Source organism: Excalfactoria chinensis, chromosome 4, assembly GCF_039878825.1.
Source record: "Excalfactoria chinensis isolate bCotChi1 chromosome 4, bCotChi1.hap2, whole genome shotgun sequence".
In the NCBI taxonomy this organism is placed as follows: domain Eukaryota; kingdom Metazoa; phylum Chordata; class Aves; order Galliformes; family Phasianidae; genus Excalfactoria; species Excalfactoria chinensis.
This window is the reverse complement of record NC_092828.1, coordinates 81,574,970-81,597,279: the sequence shown is the minus strand read 5'-3', so window position 1 is coordinate 81,597,279 and position 22,310 is coordinate 81,574,970. Positions and strand designations below refer to the sequence as shown.

Sequence of the window (22,310 nt, the reverse complement as noted above, 5' to 3'; positions counted from 1 at the left end):
TCATTCATTCATTTATGATCCTGTAGAAATACTGGTTGTATCAACATTGATCATTTGAGGTTTCCCCAAATAAGATGTTTAGGAAGATTTAATTCTAGGCCTCTCATGGTGCTGCCTTTTCTGACCCAGGTCTCTGCTCAGTGTTCCAAGTGGGCATGAACTGCTGTACTTGCAGATGTGACTTCTGGTGTCATTCTCTCCTAGCTTTTTGGATAACCAGGGGTTATGTGAGGCTCAAAGAAACAGGATAGTTTGAGCAATTGCCTTCACAAGTTGCTGTTTGATCAGCTGCAGTTTCAGTGCAGTACATTAATTTGCTGAAATGAATGTTTGAGCTTTTTAATCTCTCATGGCTATTTACTCACATGTACTAAAATACCTTGTGTCAGTGCCTTTTGTGCTGGTTTGGAACACTGTCACCGGTGTGCACCTGGTTTCTTATCAAGGTTCTATAAATTAATTGCATCTCTTCAGTGGTGTGTGTGTGTATCTTAATTATCTCATTAGACAGCAGGGGACAGTCCTCATCTGCGTCACTGTTGTACCGAGCTCTTTGGTTAGAGAAATAAAACAAATATCTGACTCTGTGTCTGGGGAAGTAAACAGAGGTGGAAGTTCTTATCCTGCTTGTTGCAGGGACTGACGGGATACTTTGATTAGAGATTTGTCTCAATGCAAACTTACTTTGAGGGAAAAAATAACCCAATAAATGTTTGAGAAAAATACCCAGAATTGTTTGTGTAGACAGTTTTCAAGACAGGTGTAAACCTGCAGATACCCATAGACATCCAGTATGCAGTTTTGATGATCAGGCTTCTTATACCCAGAGCAAGTGATTTCCAGTGGAAATTCAGGGACCGGCACACACGATAGCAAGATAAGCTCTTACTGTCAATTTTTAACACCTTTTGTTTGTAGAGAAATATTTTTGTGTTATCAGAGAAAATCCACTTTTGCTCAGGTTGGGAAAATATCCCCTTTGTGCAGGATGGACTAAAAGGGTTTTTGTAACTCTGTTAGTTTTGGATAGTTCATGTTTCTAACCGTCACGCAGCCAAAACAAACAGGGGAAGCTAACTTTGCACAATAAGTGCTATTGTTAAGCTCTTAATGAAACACACTCCATCTTGTGGTGGCATTTCTGTAACAGGCTGGTTTTTACTCTGGGGGTTTTCTGTAATCTGTTTTGTATTTGAAATTTCAGAATCTGACACAGAATCCAAGAAGTATGATACTCACTTGAGCATTGGCAAGCCAGTAGTAAGTATTGCCTTTAAAATGCCATTATTTTCTGGGCACATGCTTGGTGTTTAAATAACACGCATCTTTCTCATCAATCTCCTTTTCTACCATGGTTAATTTTTATAGTAGAGAAAATGTATTTTAGCTACCAGGGTTTATGTCTGGGAAGGGGCGATGGTGATACCTGCTTTTACTGAAGCAGTCTGAGCGAGTCTACTTCCCAGCCTGTAAGGCAAAGCTGTACCTGCTGGCAGAGCTGTGGTGTGTGTAAATGAGGACTTGAGTGCCTGGAGAGCAGAGAACCTGCTAACATAGTGATAACCTGTTAGCTCTTTGAAGTGGCCTTCATTTAGCGAGGAGGATGTGAGGTACTGGGGATGGAAGTTACAGGAACAGCTCATCTTTTTGTGTTAAGAAATTGGAGCAAATATTTGAGTATTTACAGACTGCTTAAGATACTGGAATCTGCTAACACAAATTTGCATATCTCAAGGCTAAAACTGCACTTATTTGTGGTCCCGAGCACGTCTCATGAACTCTTCCTTGTGCTATCAATACGTTAAGCATGGGTTGTATTTTCTCTGCTCTGGCTGTCCAGCCAGTCTTTCCTACAGTTGTTTTTTTTCACCGATGCCTCTGACATCTGTACTTAACGTCAGCAGAAGGCTGTATTGAATTTTGTCAGAGATGTTTTGCTTAGACAGAAGATGTTTAGTCTTGAGCAGTTATAATCAGAGCCTCTCACTGTTGGCCAGGTTACTGGTTGAATGTTAAGATCAAGTGGTGGAGTTGCAATTCGTTTAGAAAGTGAGGTCATCTGACTGTGCCTAAACACACATCTGGTGCCAGTACCGAAGATTCCAGATCTGAAAATTTGCTCCAAATGAGTGATGCAAACAGTGCAGGTGAAATACAGAGCTCCTCTTCATGCACTGAGATGGTGTGATGTGCCGCTAAGTAAGGGAAATCCTTTAATGTGATTTGAGAAGTGAAAACAAAATAATGTTAAATTCAAACAATGACTTGATATCTCCACTACAAAGGTAAAGAATTCCTCCCGCGAGGAACTTCATGGGCAAACTAGCAACACCGTGTTATTGACTAACATACCTTTTATTACAGAAAGCAAACTTACTTGCATTATTTATGCTTTTAATAGGTTTCTGATATACAAGCAAGATCAGCCGTTCTGTCCTGGAATCTCCCAGTTAGTTCACAGAATGGAGAGAGCCATAGTCATAGTCCAGCAGCATTTACATTTGAAGTAGCAATATCCAACAGTGGTAAAAATGGAAAATTTAAATCTGTCTATGTGTAAGTTTAGTTTCTTCCTTTAAGCACAATACTGATGTTTAAAACCATTAACCGAGCAGCAATCTCTTTATCAGGAGCTGTTTGTTGACTTGCAGACCTACCTACTTCACGTGCAATAAAGTTTTAAGTAATTTCAGTATGACTTACATGGACAATGGGAAACTTGAAAATTAAATGTGCTCTACTTGGTTTTGCTATTCAATAAGCTTTTATCCCTGACGGTGTAAGGAGGAGCTGTAACCTCTCTTCTTTTCCCTTCTCATAGTGGGGAGGAATTAACAATTACCCTTCCTGATCTCAGACCAGCAACCGATTACCATGCCAGGTATGTTGCTGCGAGAGAACGTTTAACAACGTTTAACAACGCTGTTGTTGATGTGCTAATTATAAAGTCGTCATGGCTTCATCAGAAGGGTGTGGTTGCAGAGAACTCAAGGAATACTGTGCGTAAAGCATCACAGCTGCGGACATTACTGTGCCTGCTTTCCATCTATCTTCTAACCCCCTAAAAATGTCACTTTGCTTTCTCCAGCATTCTGCTGTCTTCTCTCTCTTCTTGTTTCTCCAAAATATAAACGTCGGGTTATCTTCTGGCTGGAGGCATTCAAGGCCAGGCTGGATGTGGCTCTGGGCAGCCTGGTCTGGTGGTTGATGGCCCTGCATGTGGCAGGGAAGTTGAAATTGGATGAGCATTGTGGGCCTTTTTAACCCAGGCTGTTCTGAGATTTTAGAACTTTTTGAATCCTGGTGTTTGTTATGTGAACATCAGTTACTGAAATGTGGAGTGAGATCATAAAATGAGGCTTTGTTTCTTCATTCCTGAGCAATGCTTTGGAATCAGTGATCTGCAATAGCAAAAAGGCTCTGGTCCTCTTGCTGTTACAACAACTTACAATTCAGTGCATTTCTCAAGCTGATAAATCTTTCCTTAACTTCTGGGGTGCCGATGTGATAACATAATTTGTTGTCCTTTTGTTTAGAGTTTCAGCAACCAGCAGTTCCATAAAGGAATCTGTTTCAGAATTAGTGAGTTTCACTACAGAGAGTTGTGAGCCAGATTGTCCAGCAGCACCGAAGCTAATTAATAGAACCAAAAACAGCCTGAGTTTGCAATGGAAGGTAAGCAGAAAGCAGACTGATGTATTCATACACAGTGAGTGTGCTTGCATTAGCTTTGCCTGTAATGTAGTGTTTGCTTTCAGTTTTGGCTTTTAAGTTGCTTAGTTAAGGCTGATGGCTGAAATCGTGATTGCTTCTTCCTGCTCCCTTTGCTGCTTAGTTCTTGCGTATGTATGGCTTTAGCATCATGGAGCTGGAAGCAGCAGCCTCTTAAGTATGAACTGTTTGGTGGGAAAGTTCTCTTCTGAAATGACACTGTAAGGAAGGAGATGTTTGTAAGTGGGATTTCTGGATGGTAATGTTGTAATTCCATAATTCTGGTAGTCACTTGTGCCATCTCACAGTGCATTTCTTTCTCTAGTTTAAACATTAGCTTTTGAATCTGACTTTTGAATACGTGCAGTTTATAATCTCTGAAGATTCAGTCACGGTGTTGTATTTTCATTCTGCGTTTTTCTTAAAACTATGTTTACACCTGGAAAAAATGGTTAATAAATGAATAATAGCAGTTAAATTATCTATGTGATCTGCACTTAGGAAGTTCCTAAACTGCATCTCCTAGAGAGCACAGTTAGTTCCCAATATTAATGTAGCATTTTAGAGAGCCACCGGGAGTGAAGGGCTGAATGAGCTGCTGGCTTTTACCCACTCCTCCCTGTCTCGCTTCACAGAGTATCTGTGTGTGCCCAGAGCTGCAGGTTATCACAAGTGTTTGTGGAAAAATAGAGCTGTTCCGTTTGCTTATTGCGCTTATTGCACTCTTTTTCATTTTAAAAGCCAGTTGGAATGTATGAATATATTTGATGGCTCAAATGTTGTCTTAGGATGCAAAAGATGCGAATGTTCAACTGTTTGATTTTAACTTTTTTCATTGTTCTTTATTTTCAGTCTTCAAATGACAATGGTTCCAAAATAACTAATTTTCTTTTAGAATGGGATGAGGTAAGCCCTTTTCTAGTGGAAAAAAATACCCAACAATGTAATGAACAGTTATACTTGAAAAATACTCTTCTGCTTCGGTTCATCCACTATTTTCAGTGAACTTCCCAGGCAGTTTTTAAGCCAGTTAAAGATCCTGAATGCCGTTGGTAGTAGTGAAGCGTTGGAGCAGACGGTCTGTTCAGATCCTCTGAGAGCTGTGCTCAGTGTCCTCGTGTGGTCCTTGTCAGTCAGAGCAGCATTAATTCCTAGCCTTTGTTTATCAAGTGTTTGGCTTCTCTCTTCGGTAGCTGTCACAAACACTGCTCCAGTCCGAACTCCTTACTGAAATATATCCCAAAGTGGTAAAAAACTTCATGTTTGTGCTTTGTTTTCAGTTGCAGGGATTTGTTACCATTTTGTCACAACCCCCAGCACCAAAAAAATTATCTCATCTCAATCAGATGTGATTCTGGTACCTGGAGTGCTCAGGATTGCTGTCAGGCATGCTCAGCGTGGTGTGGGTGACTGTAGCTTCCTAATTCTTCAGTCTTTGTGGTTTTTTAATGTAATATTTATTAAAGTAAGGCAGTGAGATTTAGGAAAAGTTAGAGGTGAAGAAAATGACCTTAGGAGGGAGTGTGTAGTCTCAGTGCAAGAAGTTGCTGAGATTGTTCTTGCTTTTTTAAAGGGAAAGAATGGACCCTTCAAAGAATGCTACTACGGGCACCTGAAGCAGTATAAGCTTACCAAACTCTCTCCTTCCACCAAATACTCGCTTAGACTAGCTGCTAAAAACGATATTGGAATGAGGTAATGGACGCTGTTTCTGCCATCATTCGTTCTCTCATCAGCAACCCAAAGCCATTGCTAACTCCAAAAAAACATTTTTCCAGTGGGTTTAGTGAGACGGTGACGTACTACACAGCAGGGATGGTGCCCCCAGCCCCATCACCCCCGGTGCTCGTTGAAGCTGGAGTGACCTGGCTGGCCCTGCGGTGGAGCCCACCCAGCGGAGTGTCCTCAGAGGACTCCCTCACTTACACTTTAGACATGGAAGAAGAAGGTTCTGTAAGTGCAGCTTTCTTTCATGTTTATAAAAGCTTGATATGCAGTTGGGCATCAATAAACATTTCAACTGATATTTTACTTCCAAATAAACTGGCAAGCACTGCATGCGTTTATGAAACAAAGATGAAGTTCCAGCTAGAATGACAACAACAACAGAAAACAATCTGTCCGTTAGGAACATTTCTGCTCCAGTAAGCTTACTCAACCATCTTTATCCCAAAAAGAAACATGACAGTCTTCATCTTTCTTAATTTGAATAAGGGCAGAGGCCACTGAGGTGGACCCCTCTGGGGTCTCTCACTGCTCTGGGGGACACACAGCTTCCCTGCTATTCCTGTACCCCAATGCTAGTGAGCCCCCTGTCCCTGTTGGCTGAGGTACTTGGTGTCCACATTTTCTCCATTCTCCTGTCAGCCATTGCCCTGTGGTATGTCCCTTCGTTCCCTTTGTTGACACATACTTTGTACTCTGGATTCGGAGTTTGTTGTTTTGCCCATCTGGAACTGCCTTTGCATCATGTAAAGTCTGTCATTCATTCTGCCCAACAACAAGGTGTACACAAGGTGCTAAGCCAGCATCTCCTGCCATGTACTTGCAAGACCGAGTTTGTTTAACCAGATCCTTGGGACCGAAACTCTTCTCTGCTTTTTCTTTAATCTTGGGGACCCCCAATCCTTCCTTCGTTCTTCCCAGACTGTTTTTTGCAAGGACACTATCCTTGTCTTTCCATCACTGTCCAATCATGGAAAATCAGTGACTGCATTTTGTTCTTGTTTTTCCTTCTTTGTAGGGTTATGGTTTCCAGCCACAGTACAATGGAGATGAACTCTCATGCACTTTAAGAAATCTTAGAAGGAGCACATCCTATAAGTTTAGGGTTTGTACTATGTTTTGTTACTCATTTAATGATGTCTGTATGCATTTCTGGGGTTTTAGCATTTTATTATGGCTAAGAAATCTCTATGGAGACGGGAGAAATTTACCTGCAGTTGTTGTTGGTTTAGGATGGAAGAGTTTTGTAAGTCAGAATTGTATTACATGCCATTAAATCAATCTTAGCAATCACTTACATGTTCTGTTTGTTCCTGAAACAGCTCTTTGCCTACAACAGCGAAGGAAAAAGCAGTCCAAGTGAGGTAGTGGAACACAGCACCAACCCTGACAAACCTGGGCCACCAAGTAAACCAACTGCAAAGGGGAAGATCCATTCACACAGTGTGAAAGTAGCGTGGGGTACGTTTGTTCGAGTTGCTCTCATACACCTGTGTATGTGCAGTCACCTGGTAATGCAGATTAAAACACAGAGGCAAACCCATAGACCGAACTCTTGTCCCTACAGGGAATGGTACTGCAGGAAAAGTACATAGTACTCCTCTTCCTCATATAATCATGATTAATAAGGGAAAAAAAAAACATTGTACTGTGGCTGTATATATGTGCACGGTTTTCTTTTTGAATTGATTTTTTTTTTTAAACCTGAATTAATTCTACAGCAGATTAAAATGTTACGTGAAGGCGACAAAGTAATGCCTTGTCTTTATATCTTCAGTAGTTTATTTTAAGGTGATGTTTTCTTTCAGAACCGCCCAAAGATAATGGAGGATCAGACATTGCTAGATACTTCTTGGAAATCTCAGAAGCAGTAATTGGTAAGCAGTTGTCATTAAGTACTAATTGAGCTTGTGTACTAACAGAGCTTGTGATTCACTACTGTTGCTGTAGTGGTTGCTGTTCTTTTCTTGCATATGTTTTTGTTGTGTTCTTTATCTAATTTGTCCTTCAAATGGAGTGTTTCTCTTTACCTTAATGACTGTACAGGAATTGTCGAGGTTGATTTTTGCAAAAGCTTTGCAGTATATAGTATGAATTTTTGCTGCAGGGAGTAAATGGGACACCATCTACAGCGGTACCCAGAGAGAGCATGTGTGTGATCATCTCAAGCCTGGTACTACCTACAGAATGAGAGTTCATTGTGTCAGCAGAGGCGGGGAGAGCCAGGTGAGAGCAAGGAGAATAAATGTACTACAGAAAGCCATTTCTGTCTGTTTCACTGTGATGTTTGCCTCCACTCTGAAATGAATGTGTGTTACTGCCAGGCTTCCGATGTCCTGACTGTTACGACATCAGCTGTTCCTCCGGGGCCGTGTCCCACTCCATGCCTGGCAGGCAAGGCAAAGCCCAAGGAGATCTCGTTGCAGTGGGGTAAGCTCCTGAAAAATCTGTTGAACCCTTTTGAGATACTTATTGTATTTAAATAGACATGTAAGTGTTTAAATAGCCAAGGAATGTGAGTAATATTGCCCATGGTGTTACTTGTGTTTAAAATAAATAAATAAAGCTTGCAAGCCAGCTGTGACTTGGAGATGTGCAGTGATGTGGAGAGAGTTAAATGTATGTCTTCCAGTGAGGAGAGCTCGCTGGCTGCCTCATTACTGATATATTCATTATTATGATTGCTGAGTTAAGAATCAACGCTATTTTATTTATTACTTCTATCTCCATAAAGAAGATAAGCAAGCAGCAGTGAAGATAAGACTGTTTTTTGAAGGACATTTATGAAAGAACCTGATAGAGGCTATCTTAAACTAATATACCAGTTCCTGTGGGGGAAGAAAAAGTTGGTGTTGCTCTGCTCAGCTGCAGTGAACACCTGCACCCTGATTTGTAGCGTGCATCTAGCTTGACCTGTAGCTTGAGAAGGCAAAGTAGAAACAAGTTAGAAAGAAAAAGGCTCTTAATGAAATTAATAGGAAAAAAAATCCCTTTTTGTTTTGCAGGCCCACCACCTGTAGATGGAGGTTCTGACATAACAGAATACGTTGTAGAGATGGCAAACTCAGAGCAGGAGGAGCGCAGACAGGTGTACCAGGGTGCTGCACCCGAGTGCACCGTGAGCAACCTGCTCCCTGGGAGAACATACTGCTTCTGGCTGCGGGCAGCAAACAGGGTCGGGGTAAGTGCCCTGCTAGCAAGGCCAGGTTTTACACAGAGGATGGCGGTGGTGCTTTCCAATTCAGAGCCTGATGGTATCTTGTAGCTTGTGTTCTGGCATGTTTTCATGAGAAGAGCAGAATTTCTCATGTAGATGTATATATAAAAAGAAAGTAAACCCTACATTTCTGGTGGTGAATAATCTCTTGGTGTTTGTGCCTTAAGAAATTGCCCTGTATTTTATAGTTATGTGGACTTTACAGACTGGTGCTGTGGGAATAGCACTATGTGAAGAGGATGCATTCAAACAATGCTGGGTTTGAACAAGGTTAGGGTAAATGTGTGTTGTGTAAAAGTGTTCTGAAACACTACCCAGCTGCTTCTGACCAGGGGGAAAGGAGGAGTGACACGACAGCAGGAGTGGGAGGTAGTGGGAGGGTTATGGGTACCCTGTGGGTGCAAAGCCAGTTTGTAAACTGCCTGAAAGGAACTGAAAATGCTCTGAAAACAAGCATGGAAATCTCCTATTTGCTTCCTTATTGTTACAAATAATTTGTTTTCTTCAGCTTATCCGCTCACCTGTCAGTTTTTCCTCGACTCTGTTGCCATGTTCATCAGGTTGCATTTCTTTTTGCAGTTTGGTCCTCACTCGGACAAAGCAGAAATCTCTACTGCTCCCGGCCCCCCTGATCAGTGCTGCAAACCTGTTGTCGCTTGTAAAAATGCAACATGTGTTGCAGTTTCCTGGGAGGTAGGTGCTAATGGTGTTCAGTGAGACATAAACTGTATTATGCAGCCCTTAGAATCGTGGTGACGTACACATGGCACGGAAATGGAAGAAGTGACGAGTGTACGGGTGTAATATTTCAGACATCTCTGTGTAGAGGTGGATTTGGTGCCTGTATTAGTTGTAGTGAAGCACCAGAGTGTCAAATCTGAGAAGTAAGGTTGTTCTCTCAAACTCAGCTTTTCAACCCCAGTGCTTGTTTGGATGTCTTTGTTCGGTGTAGTGGGAGACTGTACTTGTATGATGAACACATAATTTGTTGCTTGACACCTGCAGAGTCCTGCGTGCAACGGTGCAGAAATCAGTGAATACAGACTGGAGTGGGGACAGGTGGAAGGATCAATGCATGTCATTTACACAGGCCCTTGCCAGAGCTATGAAGTAAAAGGTCTCACACCTGCAACCACATATTATTGTCGTGTACAGGTACGAAAAGCCTCTTTTGTGTTAGTAAACAAATGAGCGAGTACATACAGTTGGAAGAAAACTTGAGTTCTGGATGAATGCAGTTATGTAGTGCCGTTTATTAAGGCTTTCATTCCCCCCCTAAGTCCCTCCTAACAACATGTATCTGTCAATAAGATACTGCATTAAGTACCAGGTGTTTTGTCACGTTTGCAATTTATTTGGGCTGTTTCCTATGCTCTTCCATACTTATGATGGCATGCAGAAGGAAGCATGGTCAATGTACTGAGTAGGAAAGTGTGGATTCAGTTAACAATTCATGGTGTCCCTTCCAGGCTGTGAACATTGCTGGGGTGGGGCTGTTTGGGGAGACTGGATTGGTGACAACCCCTGCATCAGTACCTGCGGCCGTGTCCGTACTGCAGCTGCTGGATGAAGACCAAATGGAAGTCCCTCTTCCTTTATCAACGTGCCTTGCAATTCAATGGGAAGAACCGTGTTGTCACGGAGCAGAGATCACTGGATATAATATAGAATATGGGGAAAAGCAGCTTGTAACTGTTGGAAGGAATACAAGCCACATTCTTGAGAATCTGCTGCCTGATACTCTCTACAGGTAATAATTACCAGTTCTCATTTCAAGCTGCATCAGTATGGTTTTTCATTCCCTAGCTTTGAGGGCAGTGTTTTTAAGCTTTGCAGTAACATCATTCGGCTTACAGAATATCTGCTTGGTTCTCTCTGCGACTCTGAACCAATTATGTCATCACATTGAGACCTTAAGCTGTACCATCTAGCAGAAAGAGCTGAGGTTGCTGCAGTAAGAATGCTGTTTGGTATCAAAGCTGAGGCTTTACTCCAGGCTTCTTTGAATTCCCAATTGCTTATTTGGTATGATTGGTACTTCACCAAAAGAGGGTGTGTGTGTGCAGAGGGGTAGAGCCCCTGCTCTAGGCTGAACGTCACCTTGGAGAAGCTGGGTGCTTGTTGATGGTGTAAAGTAAACCTGAACGATGCTGAGAAATGCTGAAGTTTCATTAGGCTGAAATTGCAGTAATTTTCACTTGTTTTGAAATAGGCTGTTTTTAATTTCTAACTGCCTTTTAATTCCTTTATTGCTCGTAGTTATATTCATTACAGATGTTGACTCTGATTACCTAGCATATTTCAGGGCCCAATGATAACTATATGGCTCTTCTTCACGTGTTTCTAGGGTGAGAATACAGGCCATAAACAGCTTTGGAGTTGGTCCTTTCAGTCATTCCATTAAAGCCAAAACGAAACCACTACCTCCAGACCCTCCTCACCTTGAATGTGTGGTGTTCAGCTACCAGAGCCTTAAACTTAAATGGGGTGAAGGTCCTAGCAAAGCTTTAATTACCAACCCTACACAGTTCAACTTGCAGATGGAGGACAGGTTTGGCAGGTAAGATACTCAGAGCGCTGAGGGCATTCATGTCTCATTAAACCTCTGTGTCAGGTTTGTTAAGGCCTCTTCAGTATTCTCACCTCTGTTTGCACCACTGAGTTGCTTGGGTGTCCCAAATGTTGACCTGCAATTACAAACAAACCTAGCTGGCACAGGTGTCCTCCTCTTGATTGAAACCCAGAGTTTGGCTGTGAATTTTCTGTGGGGTGCTGTAGCTCAATGCCCTGCCAGCTTAATGAATGCCTGGGTCTGGAAGTGGCATGGATGAGTGCTGCTGAGGAGTGCACGTACAGCTGGGCACAGTAGCAGTGCTCAGCTGCCCGCTATGCACAGCACATGTGATGCTGGGGCACAAGGAATGCATTGTCAGAATTTTTGTGCCAACGTCACACATACGATTTAGTGATCCCCGAATACTTCTGACCTGTATGTATTGTGCTTTCTCTCCCAGGTTTGTTACGGTTTATAGTGGTCCATGTCATACATACAAAGTGCAGCGGCTCAGTGAATCCACCACATACTATTTCAAAATCCAGGCATACAATGATGCTGGAGAGGGGGAGTTTTCTGACGTTTACGCTTTCACTACAACCAAGTCTCCCCCTGCATCTCTTAAAGGTGAGCGTTAGAGAGCTCTGTGAGCCAAGTATGTGGTAGGGTGGATGCTAAAAACCCACTTTCCCAGTAAAATGGAACTTGTACAGACTAAAGGACTGTTTTAAGCAAGGAAACTGAATGTGAATGACTGTAACTGGTGATTTTGGCTTCTTCCTTCTAATTGGAAGAGGCAAGAATGCTCGTACAAACCCTTTCCTAAACTACCAACAAATTGCTTATGTTCTAGCACCCAAAGCAAATCAGCTGGAAGAAAACACTTATGAAATCACCTGGGAACCTTTACAGCCAATGAAAGGAGATTCCATTGTTTACATCCTTCAGCTTGCTGCTGGGAGAGAGTTTGATCAGGTACCTTCCATTTATTGAGGCTTTTTACTCACAAAAAAGGATTGACATTTTTCTCTTTGATTGTTTGGGGTTTTTTTTTTTTTTACAGATCTGATAGCGTTTTAAATTCTTAAGTTATTCCAAAGGACATTGCAGTTCCTCCTCCTTTTTCTCAGCTCACGTGAGAGCAGTAGCTCTCCAAGTAGCAGGGGTAGTTTGAATGTTTCATGCCAGTTGTTTGCTGTTAATTGCACTGCAGGGAAGGAGCATCACTACAGATGTACGTCCCTGCAGGGGAGGGAGGGCGGGCTTTTTGGAGTGTTCTTCTGGAGCCTAACACAGGTTGCACAATGTATGTTTTCTTTAGCTTGTCATTTTCGTCAGCAGGCAAATTCCTGCTGCTTCTGCTCTTCCTTTCAAACAGGAGCACTTATGTAGAAATAATCTGTTAAGCAAACGTAACGGTTCACATCTGCGTTGACACTTTGCTTGTACTGGCAGAGCAAATGGCTGCAAAGGCAGTTTATAAGGCTAATCGTGTTCAGAGTGGTTCTCTTTCTTGTTGTGCTGACCAGGTATACAAGGGACCAGAGACTTCCTTCCGTCTCACAGGCCTGCAGACAAACTGTGAATACCGGATCAGAGTCTGCGCTGGCCGTCAGTCCCAGGACGCTGCTGGATCCCAAGAACTGTATGGACCTTACAGCCCCAGTGCGGTGTTCTCATCTCAGAAGCAGGGGCTGGAGCCGCAGAGCACCGCCGTGCCCGCGGAGCTGGCAGACAGTAAGAAGAGGCTGCATGAGGAGCGCTTCATTGCCATCGTTCTTCTCTGCGGGTTCGCAGTGGTTGCTATTTTATTTGCTGTCGTTATTCAGTACTTTGTGATCAAGTAGACAAGAACCTACTCAGTGCTCAGCTTTTTGTACAGAAGCTATTTCGGGTATTTATGGTTAGTTCTAATTGAAATCCTAGCTGGAAATGTGTGGATACGCTCATTTCCGCCCTGCTGCTGGCTGACAGCGAGGCTGGGTCAGCAGATCCTTTCCAAATACTGAACACAGATTTCTTGTAGAAAGGGTAATCCTTTGTCCTCTGTAATCAGGGTTAGCTGTTAAGAAAACAGCACAAACTGCCTTATTGTGCACACCGGTGCGCGTGTGCACGCTTTGCTCTCTCCAAATTCACACGAGGCCCTTTGGGCAGTCAGAGAGAGACGGCGTTATTGGAACGAGTCCTTTCCAAGCACAGCTAGAGCAGTGGTGGCCCATCAGGCATCATCGCAGTTTGGTATACGTGACATACAGCAGCACAAATGCTTAAGCTTAGAGCAGTACTGTATTGCAGAACATTACTAGAGCATACCACATTTAATATACCGTAGAAGGAAAGCAGAATATTGACTTAGCGATATTACTACTTTACAGTTATTTTAATGTTTTGGATTCAGTAATAATCATTTCAAGCCTTTCAAGTAGCGGGTGCCAGCATTTGTAGGGTTTGAATCGAGGTGCTTGGACACAATGTTAGCAGGATGCTGCGTCCACGCGGCAGCCGCCTTGGGATGTGACAGTGCAGGAAAGGCCCCTTTGCACTGCACGCTCGTGAGCGCGGGGCTTCCTGCTGGTGGTGAGCAGCTGTTGGCCCAATCCACATTTCACTCTCAGTGCCTGAGAGAAAAGTGAATTTCCTGTGCTTGGGATGAAATCTTTGCAGCGTTTCCAGTAAAGCACAGGTCTCGTCTTTAAGGAGAAAGAGTGCATTTATGATAAATGTTACACTATTTGGCTCAAACTGAGCAAATGTTTTTTGTACTATTATTAACCTAAAGAATAAAACTTCGGACTGCTTTTGGATGCCCTCCTTACGTAACCCGAATGATCAAATTGTACATGGAAGAACTTTGTTTTTTTAGCCAACATTTGTACAAGGTTTTATCCGACTTGCTATCCCGGTGGTAGCAGCTTCACATTCCGTTGTTTCCTAGTTGGGAATGTTCAGCCTGCTATGAGCTCTGAGACGTGTCCTGTTTGTCAGGGGGATTCGGGGTGGGCACCGTGCGCTACGTCTGCCCGTTCTCGTTAGTTCCAGCTTGCGAATGCCTGCAGATGAATCTGACAGCTGCCTTCTCTGTGCCAAAGGGTTTGAAAGCCTGGGCTGGCAAGTTTAGAAAGCGTTGCAGAATGGGCCTTCCCAACAGCATGGGAGCGTGGTGCAGAAAGGTGGAGGTAGGGTTATCACCCTGTAACAAGGCACTTGTACGTGGGGTGCTGGATGTGCTGGTGCTGCAGGCGAAGGATTGCCAGTAATTCAATCACTTTAAGGGTCTTTCTCCTATGGCAGTTGACGAATAATGTTGCGTTGTAGTTCGAGGCATTGTGTTGTATTTCAGATGTGGGAAACCTAAATTATGATGTAGTATCGCTTAAATACTCGTAAAAAGTAGATTTCTGGTGCAATCTGAGAATTAATCTTTGCAAAATGTACCCTTCCTTTTGTACTCTATTTATTTTGATTAAAAGTCCTGGAGGAGGAAAAAAAACAAAAACAATAGAAAAAAAAAAAAAGGTATGTTTGAATGTATTTTGTTCTACTTGTAGCAGAACTTTAAGTTAATCATTTATTATATCATAGAAATCTCTCCATCCATCCCTCTGCTTTTGGAAAGAGTTTTATACAGATCTTAGTGTCTTTAGTTAGAAGAGTTTACAGTCTGTCTCTGTTCCTCTTTAGGGTCTACTTTTAGCAAATCCTACCGCCTCCAGCAAATCTCTGTTGCCAAAGGGTTATTTCTTCTTAACTCTTAGAGCAAAGTAAGTCTGTAGAGGTTAATTTGCAATGCTGTTCTGGATGATTTTAAAGAGGTAAATTAGGGTTGCAAAGCAAATACTAACAAAGGGGCGACTCCTAAAGAAGTACAAGTTCTTCTGTAATTGCCACAAAGTACTCAATGTTTCCAGATGTACCGCAGAGCCTCACACAGTGCAGACGGACATCAGCTCTTATCCATTCCAGAACCATGTACCCTTAGTGGCATTAATGTTTTAGGTATCTTTTTTTTCCTGTATTGTAATTTTGAGGTATCTCTATGTTAAAGCTGCCATGCATTGTATTACTAAATTGTAACTATCAAATAGATAATATATTTAATACAGCCAATAAATAATACGAATGTATTCAGATTTGACCGTGGGGTTTGTCGTGTGTTTGTTGTGGGATTTGCCCTTATCTGGGAGCAGTCATTTCTATAGCATGTAATTGAAGCTGAAGAAACGTTTGCTAAGTTATCACTGAGCTGGATTTAACAGGTCTTTCTGGATGAAGTTACAGGTAGGTGTCCCAGAGGACCAGTGGGGAAGGAGGTATGCCTTTACCCTGCCATGAAAGGTGCGTGTAGGCTTCAGTTTGTTCCTTAACGTGTGGCTTTTTGTTCTGCCTTCAGGACTCAGAGGGGAACTTGCCTTCAGGACGCAGAGGTGCTGGGCACAGAACCTGGGCTCTGGGCTCCGTGATGCAGTGCAGCCAGCAGCGCTCTGGTGATCCTGTGGCAGTAAGTGCTGTTATCTAGCAGATGAGTTCAGGCCTTTGCAGGTCCCTCTTCCTCAGGGGCTGTGGCAGGGCAATGGACCAGAGCTGGTGCTGAGAAGGGGGTGGTTGAAGACAGGATGCACCTCAGCCCTTGGGAAATGTGGAACAGGAGCTCTGTGGCTATGTAAGCAAAGGCCATTGCCACATCTGGCCCATAAAGGGAGGGCAGGGCTGGCCAGATTTGTGAGTCCAATTTCTGAGGACATCAGCAAGAGCTGTCTGAGTTTTTGAGGCTGCCTCCCATGCTGCCCGTTGCACAGTGATCCATCCTTTCCCTCCCCTGCATGCTTCTAATGGTGCTGCCCTAAATCACACCCTTCACTCTGCCTTCCTCCTTACCCTGCAAAAAAAAATGCCTCCAGTCACTGATAGGATAAAACAGTTCTTTGATAGTGGAAAATTAACAAGGCCATTTGGAGCAGTTTCACAGTTTTCCATCATTCTGTGTTTATGTAGGGCCTTTCCTACTTGAGCTCTTACCCAGCAGATGCCACGGGGTGATAAATTTCTAGTGGCTGGATGAAGTTATGATGGGAAAGCCTTTATTTGAACATCGATCTTCAGAATGAGACAGCCTGACGTTGAGCCCTGATTTACTTTCCACTTCAGAAAAGATCAGAGATTGCGAGCTGGAAGCACCAGCGTGGGGAAGGCGAAGGGAAATGGGATCAGAGCCAGAGAAAACACAAGGGAAGCCTCCAGGGGGCAGCGGGTTAATGGCACTCAGCTCGGTGTCTGAGATGCTGCTCTCACTGCTCAGCTGGCAGTAGGGTGAGTCCAGCCAGGCTCCTCAGGAATTCCTCCCTAACACTGGATGAAGTGAAGCGGGATGCCTGGTACAAAAGAAACCTCACCCATCCTCCTTGGAGCTGCACTCCTTGCAGCTCTCCTGTCTGAAAGACTGTCCAAAACCCAGCGTTCTGCAGAGCCAAATAATGTGGGATTTGGGCTTGAAAGGTCAGTGCTGAACAAAGTCACTGCGTTATGTTGACAGAGCCTTGCTTTTAATGGTAGCAGGATTTCTGCTGTCATTTCGAAGAGGTTGAAGCACTGGTTGTGTTTTTCAAGAGATCTACGCACCCCAGTGCATCAAGGCAAGACAAGCTGTCTAGGTGTGAGGGCTTTGCTTTCTGCTGCACCTTAAGCACTTCTTATCAACACTTGACGCTGTGATGGTGGGGATTTAAACAGCAGAGCTGGGCTGGGGTGTGGGCTGCACAGCGTCTCAGAAGATTGCTCCCAGCCTGGGGAGTCACCTCTGCTAAATGTCACTGGTTCAGTGGTGGCAGTGGGAGGAGGCATCACTCAGCCTGGCCACACTGACCTGATTTCCTGTTTTCTAACTCTGAAAGAAACCTCAGTGTCTGGGCAGAGATGAGGAGCAACTGCTCTTTTATTCGGGCAGCAGGCGGAGCGCTAACAGAGAGCTGAACACCAGCATTCATGGCACGGCCAGAGGACAGGAGCTGGGGAGGAAGCTTCCGTGGCCAAGCGCAGGGAGGGAGCCCCTGGGTCCAAAAGGGCCTCTGGCTGCTCTCTGAGGTAAACCCATACGAAGTGCCTTGCCTCTTATGAAAGGCATTGTTGGCAGATGGCCTCCTGAGGCCGAGTCTCACCCTAATCCCCAGTCTGTGTTCTGTTCATGGAGGAAAAGCTCCCCTCCTCCACTAGGCGAAGACAAGAAGAAAAAAGTGGCTTTTGTTTGTTGTCTAAGGTCAGTGTCTGGAATTCATCCTCCGTTCCCTCCTTGCAGGATGTTTTTGTGTAAGATTCTATGACTCATGAAAGTCAAATGACTTGGACCAAAGCTCTGCAAGCGCTTCCAGCCAAAGATCCCGGCAACAGCACTTGGCTGTCCGCACGTCCAGCACTGACACGTGCTGCTCGCGGGGCCACCTCTGCCCTCTGCAGTGCTCTGCAGTGCTCTGCAGTGCTCTGCAGTGCTCTGCAGTGCTCTGCAGTGCTCTGCAGTGCTCTGCAGTGCTCTGCAGTGCTCTGCAGTGCTCTGCAGTGCTCTGCAGTGCTCTGCAGTGCTCTGCAGTGCTCTGCAGTGCTCTGCAGTGCGGGCTGCTCCACACAGCCCCGGGGTGGGGAACCCCTCCTGCTGCAGTCCTTTGGTCCCGCAGCTGGGCTTGTCTCACTGCGTTGTGCTGGATGAGTCTGACCTGTGCCTGCCTCTCCTGGTAGGTCACTTTTGCTGCTTCCAGGTGTGGTGGGCACCATGGAGGGACAGGTTGGCATTAATCGGACGTCGTGATCTCCGGGGCTGTGATCTTGGGCTCACCGAGGCTGTAAGGACGGGCTGTGGGGGTCAGTCGCTGCTCAGCGTGGGCCCGAAGGACGTGCACTGCCGCCGCCATCACTTTTATCCACCGATGTATTTATGTTAAAAATACCGATCTGTACCGGTACAACGTCTGCTGGAAAGAAAGAAGCCCGCGTTCGTTGCGATGCGGGCCGCAGGCCCAGTTGGTCCCTTCCCCCCATAACTAGGCCTCGTCTCCATGGCAACGCCTCCCGCACTTCCGGCCGCCGTCGCGGCGCTCCCGCCCCTTGATAACGGGGTAACGAGACGGAAGTGGCCGCCCGGGGAGGCGGAAGCGATGGAGCCGGCCAAGATGGCGTCGCCCAAGAGCGCTCCTAAAGACGCTCAGGTAACGGAGCGGGACCGCGGGGCCGAAACGGGCCGGGCCGGGCCGAGGTGACGGTGCGTGTCTCCCCGCAGGTGATGGCGCAGATCCTGAAGGATATGGGCATCACGGAGTACGAGCCGCGCGTCATCAACCAGATGCTGGAGTTCGCCTACAGTGAGCGCGGGGCGGCGCCGCGGGCTGGCCGGGCCCGGCCGTGCGGGGAAAGGTTCCCGCTTTGAGGCCGGCCTGCTTGTTCCCGCAGGGTACGTGACCACCATTCTGGAGGACGCCAAGATCTATTCCAGCCACGCCAAGAAGTCCAGCGTGGACGCGGACGACGTGAGGTTGGCGATCCAGTGCCGCACGGATCAGTCCTTCACGTCCCCTCCGCCCCGCGATGTGAGTGACGGCCGCGGGTACAGCCGGGGAAGGAGGGGCGGGGAGGGCGGGTGAATAACGCTCTGCGTTCAGTTCCTGTTGGACATCGCCAGGCAGAAGAACCAGACGCCGCTGCCTCTGATCAAACCTTACTCCGGGCCCAGGCTGCCCCCTGACAGATACTGCCTGACAGCGCCCAACTACCGCCTCAAGTCCCTGCAGAAGAAGGTGAGGGGCCGGGCAGTGCTGGCTGCACGCACTGCACGCTGTGGTTGCTGGGAGTGCTGCTGCTGTGGGCCGTTAGTGCTGCTTAAGGGGGTGTGCGATGGCTGCAGCTCCTCTCCCATGGAGACAGGCTGAGAGATGGGTGTGTTTGACTTGGGGAAGGGATGGCCCTGGGGAGGCCTTGCTGTGCCCTTCTACTGCCTAAAGGGAGCTGATGAACAGGAGAGGCTTTCACACAATCTGATGGTGGTAGGAAAAGGGGGGAATGGCTTTAAACTGAAAGGGGAGAGATTTGTATCGTATGTGAGGGGGAAATCATTTACCCAGAGGGCAGTGAGGCCCTGCACTGCTGCCCGGAACTGGGGGTGCCCATCCCTGGAGGTGCCCAAGGCTGAGGGGGAGGCCCAGACAGCCTGAACTTTAAGATCCCTTCTAACTCTGGCTGTGATATGGTATGATTCTATGAGTACTGACCTGTGCACGCTCAAAGTAAGCACTTATTGTCCCTAAAGATTCCCTAAAGTCCCTTACTGCTAATTAGCTTCAAATACAAATAGCATAAAAAGAGCATCTGTGAGTCTTAGTCTTACAGCAAAATTTACAAGTCATATCAATCCACTCGGAAAAGGCAAAAATAAGGTAAGGTGTTTGGTGGTATAGGTGCTAAAAGGTGTTTTGAACTTACTTAGGTTTTAGTTTTTAAGCTGTCTGTTTTAGAGGGAGAAGATTCGCTTTGCTTGCTGAGTAGTACTGAATGCTTCTGTTCATCAGGTTTTATCCTGCATTGTAAAGAAAGAACTGTAAACATTGAGCTTAAGGTTTGATTGCAGATATTGACAAGGGATGTAACTTGGTGCTAGGTGAGAATAAAAGTCAGTGGTGGTTAGAGTGTTGTAGTTATTCTTCCCTGTAGAAACCAACCCTGCCGACCTGCTGGTAGATCAGCTCTGTGCAGGTCTTTGTCCACACCACAGTCTGAAAACTTCAGTATTGGAACGCAGATTGTGGCCTAACAGAGTATTGCTCTCTGTGGCCCTGTAGGGGGAACTGCTTCCTACCTGCATGTGAAGAGCTGGTCATTCTGGATGCCATGTTAATTGGAGTATTCTCTCTTGCCAGGTCGCCTCCTCTGCAGGCAGGATCACAGTCCCTCGCCTGAGCGTCGGAGCTGTGAGCAGCAGGCCCAGCACTCCCACCTTAGGTAAGCAGCAGCTCAGTGAGGGTTTCCCATGATGATTTTGTGAAGGAAAAAGTCTTGAGAGGTGTTTTTAAAGCATGCTCAGGGCGCTGGTAATGCTGGGAGCCATGCAAGCTTAGTGTTTATTTGGCAACCTGAACTGACAGCATCCGAAAAACAAGTAAGTTTCTTTTCAAAGGCCTGTTGTTACCTTTGGTAAGTCCATGTAACTCCTGGTCAGTGCGTTTCTGTGTGTTCTGACTGAGCTGTTTTCAATGTAGGAACACCTTCAGCACAAACAGTGTCTGTTTCAACTAAAGTGGGCGCTCCGGTGTCACTCACTGGGCAGAGGTTCACTGTGCAGATCCCTTCTTCTCAAGCAGCAGTCAAGACAGGTAAGATGCAAACTGCCAAGCACTGGCCTCTCCGTTCTGCACAGCTTCTTTTGAGCAGAGAAGTTGTTGATTTATAGTAATAACATGGGAAGTTATTTCACTATATTCAGCCAGAGCATACAGAGCTGCACAGATTTCCTGTACCCCTTCACTGGCCCTTCTGCATTCCCTCACAGTTCTGCTCTCTCCCTTTTACTTGCCTTGAGAGCTTCAGAGTGGAAATGGGGTTTCAAGTGTGGGGAAAAGCATTTTTCAACGTGTTCGGCTCCTGACTCTCTTTTCTTTCTTTCATCTTTACAGCCACGCCAACTACTCCAACAGTTCAGAATGTGCTAATTAATCCTTCGTTAATTGGACCAAAGAACATTCTGATTACTACAAATATGGTATCCTCACAGAACGCGGTGAATGAATCCAACCCCTTGAAAAGGAAGCACGAGGAGGATGATGATTATGATAACTTGTGAGGAAGCTGCCCCAGCCCTCCTGTTCTTCAGTGATTCATATTGAGTCTGAAAGGGTCTTCATCCCCCCTAAGTGTTCTTTGTAAGCTATTCCATAGCATGCCAGGACTCTGTTAGTATGCAGTTGGGTATACAGTGAAAGAGATGGGTGACCTGTGGAAAAACCAAGGAGCAGTTCCCATTTTCATCTGATCTTTGATGGCTTTTGGACTTTATGGCAGTGGTGACCATCATGGAGGAGTACAGCCCTCACATCTCTTCTGTTGCCTTATTTCACACAGAGGACAGTCCATCTCTCTGCTGGATGCTCACAGTACCATTCTGTGCCAAAACCCCCACAGTATGTAGAAAATGGGGTGGTATAGAATACAGCAGCGAATGAATTTTGTATCAAATAATAGAAAATAAAGTCCTAGATGAGGAGGGAAGCATCTTTGCTACTTTGCTCCCCCCCACTAATACGTGTAAAGCTTCTATGTTGCACATGTGCTGGTCTAGTGCTCTCTTTAACAGGAGAAATGCAGACAGGAAGAGGTAGGGAAGAGGTAACAGCTTCCTGCTCCCCCCTTCTGTGTTCTGTGTACAGCACAGCAGCGGGTGCTTCCTCAAGCTTGTATTTTATGTGTGCACCAAGGAAACTATTGTTGTCGTGGTGGTAGATCAGGTGCAGTTGATGCAGGCGGTTCTGCCCTTCAGGTGTCTGATGTGGGGCTTTATGCACTGGAAGATGCTTCTGTTGTGTGTCAAGGTCCCAGGAATGCTGTAATAAGCAAACAGAACGAGATCGACTTGTTTCACTGTGAGTGGTTAAAGGCTGAAGGAACCAAATGGTTTCAGCAATGCATGTGTGCACACCCACCCCTCAGAGACACACACAGGCTCTATAACAGCCACATAAGCGTGTTTTAAAGCAACTTATGTCATCAGTATGTGTACAGGGCTGTATCTCACACAGGAGTTTCACCTGTGCTGTTCACACTTGAATTGATTCCGTTTCCCCCCCTGCAGTCACCTTCCATAGACCAGCAGCCATGGAGCTGCTGTACAGTCAGGCTCAGGCACCCTTTCATATAAGTATGGAATAGTAATAAGTGGCACCATGCAACGCTTAATTGCAATGGTTATAATTACAGACTGTGTTACACTCTGTATCACATATAATTATATGACATATACAATAAATACAGAATCAATTATAGATATGTGTGTGTGAAAGCCCTCTCACCTTCTCTATAAATGTATGAGTACCTTTTATGTGCTCTCTGTTGTCTCAGGGACCATTTCTCATACAT

At 45.3% G+C, this 22,310-nt stretch overlaps 2 protein-coding genes across 7 annotated transcripts in view; both read left to right on the top strand.

Annotated features, from left to right (window-relative positions):
- The window catches only part of LOC140251215 (fibronectin type-III domain-containing protein 3a-like), a 37,276-nt gene extending 21,932 nt beyond the window's left edge, over positions 1–15,344 (top strand). For all 6 annotated transcript variants that reach the window (XM_072334702.1, XM_072334705.1, XM_072334701.1 and 3 more), the window contains 20 exons: positions 1,205–1,260; positions 2,402–2,556; positions 2,822–2,881; positions 3,537–3,675; positions 4,564–4,617; positions 5,285–5,406; positions 5,490–5,664; positions 6,455–6,541; positions 6,759–6,897; positions 7,245–7,313; positions 7,544–7,662; positions 7,761–7,866; positions 8,442–8,617; positions 9,233–9,346; positions 9,659–9,808; positions 10,123–10,403; positions 11,001–11,213; positions 11,668–11,834; positions 12,061–12,182; positions 12,737–15,344. In XM_072334702.1, the coding sequence (XP_072190803.1) occupies positions 1,205–1,260; positions 2,402–2,556; positions 2,822–2,881; positions 3,537–3,675; positions 4,564–4,617; positions 5,285–5,406; positions 5,490–5,664; positions 6,455–6,541; positions 6,759–6,897; positions 7,245–7,313; positions 7,544–7,662; positions 7,761–7,866; positions 8,442–8,617; positions 9,233–9,346; positions 9,659–9,808; positions 10,123–10,403; positions 11,001–11,213; positions 11,668–11,834; positions 12,061–12,182; positions 12,737–13,054 (2,822 nt within the window). In that variant the 3' untranslated portion in view covers positions 13,055–15,344. The remainder of the gene's footprint in view (positions 1–1,204; positions 1,261–2,401; positions 2,557–2,821; positions 2,882–3,536; positions 3,676–4,563; positions 4,618–5,284; positions 5,407–5,489; positions 5,665–6,454; positions 6,542–6,758; positions 6,898–7,244; positions 7,314–7,543; positions 7,663–7,760; positions 7,867–8,441; positions 8,618–9,232; positions 9,347–9,658; positions 9,809–10,122; positions 10,404–11,000; positions 11,214–11,667; positions 11,835–12,060; positions 12,183–12,736) is intronic.
- Positions 15,345–17,789: 2,445 nt separating this feature from the next.
- Positions 17,790–22,215, top strand: TAF9B (TATA-box binding protein associated factor 9b). Its single transcript, XM_072335098.1, has 7 exons — positions 17,790–18,400; positions 18,472–18,553; positions 18,642–18,778; positions 18,851–18,985; positions 20,102–20,183; positions 20,441–20,554; positions 20,855–22,215. The coding sequence occupies exons 1-7, from the start codon at positions 18,251–18,253 to the stop codon at positions 21,019–21,021; spliced, it is 867 nt and encodes a 288-aa protein (XP_072191199.1). The 5' UTR covers positions 17,790–18,250; the 3' UTR covers positions 21,022–22,215.
- The last annotated feature ends 95 nt before the right edge of the window (positions 22,216–22,310 follow it).

Coding starts and splice junctions, on each gene's coding strand:
- TAF9B (XM_072335098.1), top strand. CDS start 18,251: ATGGCAACGCCTCCCGCACTTCCGGCCGCCGTCGCGGCGCTCCCGCCC. Junction 20,184..20,440: donor GCCCAGCACTCCCACCTTAG/GTAAGCAGCAGC, acceptor TTTTCAATGTAG/GAACACCTTCAGCACAAACA. Junction 20,555..20,854: donor TCAAGCAGCAGTCAAGACAG/GTAAGATGCAAA, acceptor TCATCTTTACAG/CCACGCCAACTACTCCAACA.